This window comes from Engraulis encrasicolus, chromosome 18, assembly GCF_034702125.1.
Source record: "Engraulis encrasicolus isolate BLACKSEA-1 chromosome 18, IST_EnEncr_1.0, whole genome shotgun sequence".
Classification (NCBI taxonomy): domain Eukaryota; kingdom Metazoa; phylum Chordata; class Actinopteri; order Clupeiformes; family Engraulidae; genus Engraulis; species Engraulis encrasicolus.
In genome coordinates, this window is record NC_085874.1 from 3,516,248 (window position 1) to 3,518,747 (window position 2,500).

The following is a 2,500-nucleotide window of genomic DNA, read 5'->3' on the forward strand; positions in this document are numbered from 1 at the left end:
CTGTGCAGAGTTGGTGGTGGCGAATTTAGGGGTGTGTGAGAGGGTGTGTGAGTGCGTGTTCTGTAGCCTGGTGGTAGGTGGAGGTGGTGGTAAAGCCGATGATACTGTTTTCAGGCCCACCAGAACGGTGCCAGTGCCCATTCCCACACCAGTTATGTTGGAAACTGAAGTGCTAACCTGCGAACCTCTCATGTTCTACCGGATGAACCTGCTGACGTCCACATTGTTCGCAGAGAAAAAAAAAAGTGTTTTTCAGTTGACATCACAAAATAACTTTCCGGATCCCGAACGCTCAGAAATGTGGCATGAACACACTGGCCGGTTCAAGATTAGGTGTGGGACACGGTTCTCTGCTGGTCTGAACGAGACTTGACTGAGGACATGGCGTAGTGAAGGGGAACATCATGAGTTATGGGGTTTGGCTGGGGCAATGTAGGCCACCGGGTTGGATGGTGTAGTAGGGTGGTGACATTAGCCAGGCTTGAGGTGAACACTATAGCAATGTTAGATGTTAATTATAAATCATTGTCACCAGTAAATGTGTACTTTTTTTTACATTCCATATACACATAATAAGTATTCAAATATATTCAAATAGTATAACAAATATTCCATTCACCAGGTAAGCATTATGCAAGAGGGGATCTGTGGTTGATTATTGCACTCTTATAACACCTTGCATTATGCACTATATTACCAAAAGTATTCACTAACCAGTCTTGACTCACATTGCCATCCCATAGGGTTCAATATGATATCGCTCCACCTTTTGCAGCTGTTACAGCTTCAACTCATCTGGGAAGGCTGTCCGCAAGGTTGCAAGGTTGAGTGTCTTGAGTGCAAGGTTGAGTGTGTTTATAGGAATTTGTGACCTTCCTTTTCTTCCAAAAGTGTATTGGTGAGATCACATACTGATGTTGGTCGAGAAGGTCTGGCTCTCAGTCTCCTTAAGGGCATTATGTCTCCCCATATCTGCAGCCATCTACCTGTGCAAGAGGACCATGCAGAACAAGACCAGGCTGGAGCTGGCGGACTACGAGGCGGTGAGTTACCCTAGTTCAATTTTTGCGTGCTGAATGTACTGACTGAATATTACGTTTTAGATGTGTATTGTTTTCGAGTAAATCGCGGTGTTTCATTCGTCCCGTGTTTCATTCGCCCCTGCTCTCCCCTAAAATATTTGCTATTGTAATGACAGCAGAAAAATCATCAGCTCTGCTGGAATTGAGGATTCCACAAAATGACTGGTGATTTGCTGTCCCACAGCGCATTGAAGCCATACTGTGCGTGGCCATCAGCACACCAAAATATACGCTTAGGGGGTTCGCCAACCAGATTGAAATGTACAAAGGGGTGCGCAGTGAAAAAGCTTTGGGAACCGCTGCCCTGGTTCACCTTGCTCTCCTCTCCCTCTGTGTGTTCCGCTGTCGACGTCTCAACCTCTCTAAGAGGAGGCTTGGGGGTTGCTGGCTATGCAATAGACACTTAGTAGTGGTGTCAACAATGATCGATTCGGCGATCCGAATCGATCCGGGGCATGGACGATCCAGATCCAGATCCGGCAAGTTCCAGAATCAATCTGGCAATTTTTTTAAGTTTCAATTACTTCCATGGATATTTCGGGAGCAAATGAATGTTAAATTAAATAAAAACACTTCAAAACATTGCAAGACTGATACAGACTGATACAGAAAACAGCCAATAAATTGTTGCTCAGTATCTGACTACTTGTATCATCATCATGACTGAACATTTGCTTTGTGTTCAGTAGAAATGTAATGCATTGCAATGCATTGTAGAATTGAATCGAATCGGATTGGATCTAATAGAATCGAATCGAATCGGATCTACTACCTCCCGAATCGTGATCGGATCGGATCGTGAGGGCAGTGCCGATCCACACCACTAACACTTAGACCTCCCAATGGCTCTGTAAAGGGATTTTTAAAGTCACTGTCTTCTCTTTCTCAATCACAAACACAGACATAAACACACACAAACACACACGCACGCACACACAAACACGCACGCACGCAGGCAGTCTCTCTCACGGTTATAGCTAAAGTTGTGTTGTTATGGCCAACTGTTTTTCAGCATTATATAATTGCCAGGGTGCCAAAGTACTGAGCCCCTTATACCGTTTCTCTATTCTCTCCATCACTTTCTCTCACATCTCTTTCTCTCACTCTCTTGTGTCATCTTCCTTTCTCTGCCGAGGAGCGTCGTATTGGTCCCCAGGCACAGAGTCGGAGATAATAAGAGGCAGAGACATTTTTCTGCTGTGCAATCGATGCTTCGGAGACAGACACTGAACTCAGATTTGCTCTGTCTTTTTTTCACTCTCCGCCTCTCTCTTTGATTCTTTTTTCTTTATTCTTTCTTTCCATGTGTTTATTTTCACCTCATTCTCTGTACACATCTATCTATCTATCTATCTATCTATCTATCTATCTATCTATCTATCTATCTATCTATCTATCTATCTATCTATCTATCTATC

The 2,500-nt window shown here is 43.9% G+C and overlaps 1 protein-coding gene across 1 annotated transcript in view; it reads left to right on the top strand.

Annotated features, from left to right (window-relative positions):
- The window catches only part of rgs6 (regulator of G protein signaling 6), a 148,346-nt gene that overhangs the window by 115,372 nt on the left and 30,474 nt on the right, over window positions 1-2,500 (top strand). The window contains exon 8 of the mRNA XM_063222618.1: window positions 979-1,043. Coding sequence (XP_063078688.1) covers window positions 979-1,043 — 65 coding nt within the window. The remainder of the gene's footprint in view (window positions 1-978; window positions 1,044-2,500) is intronic.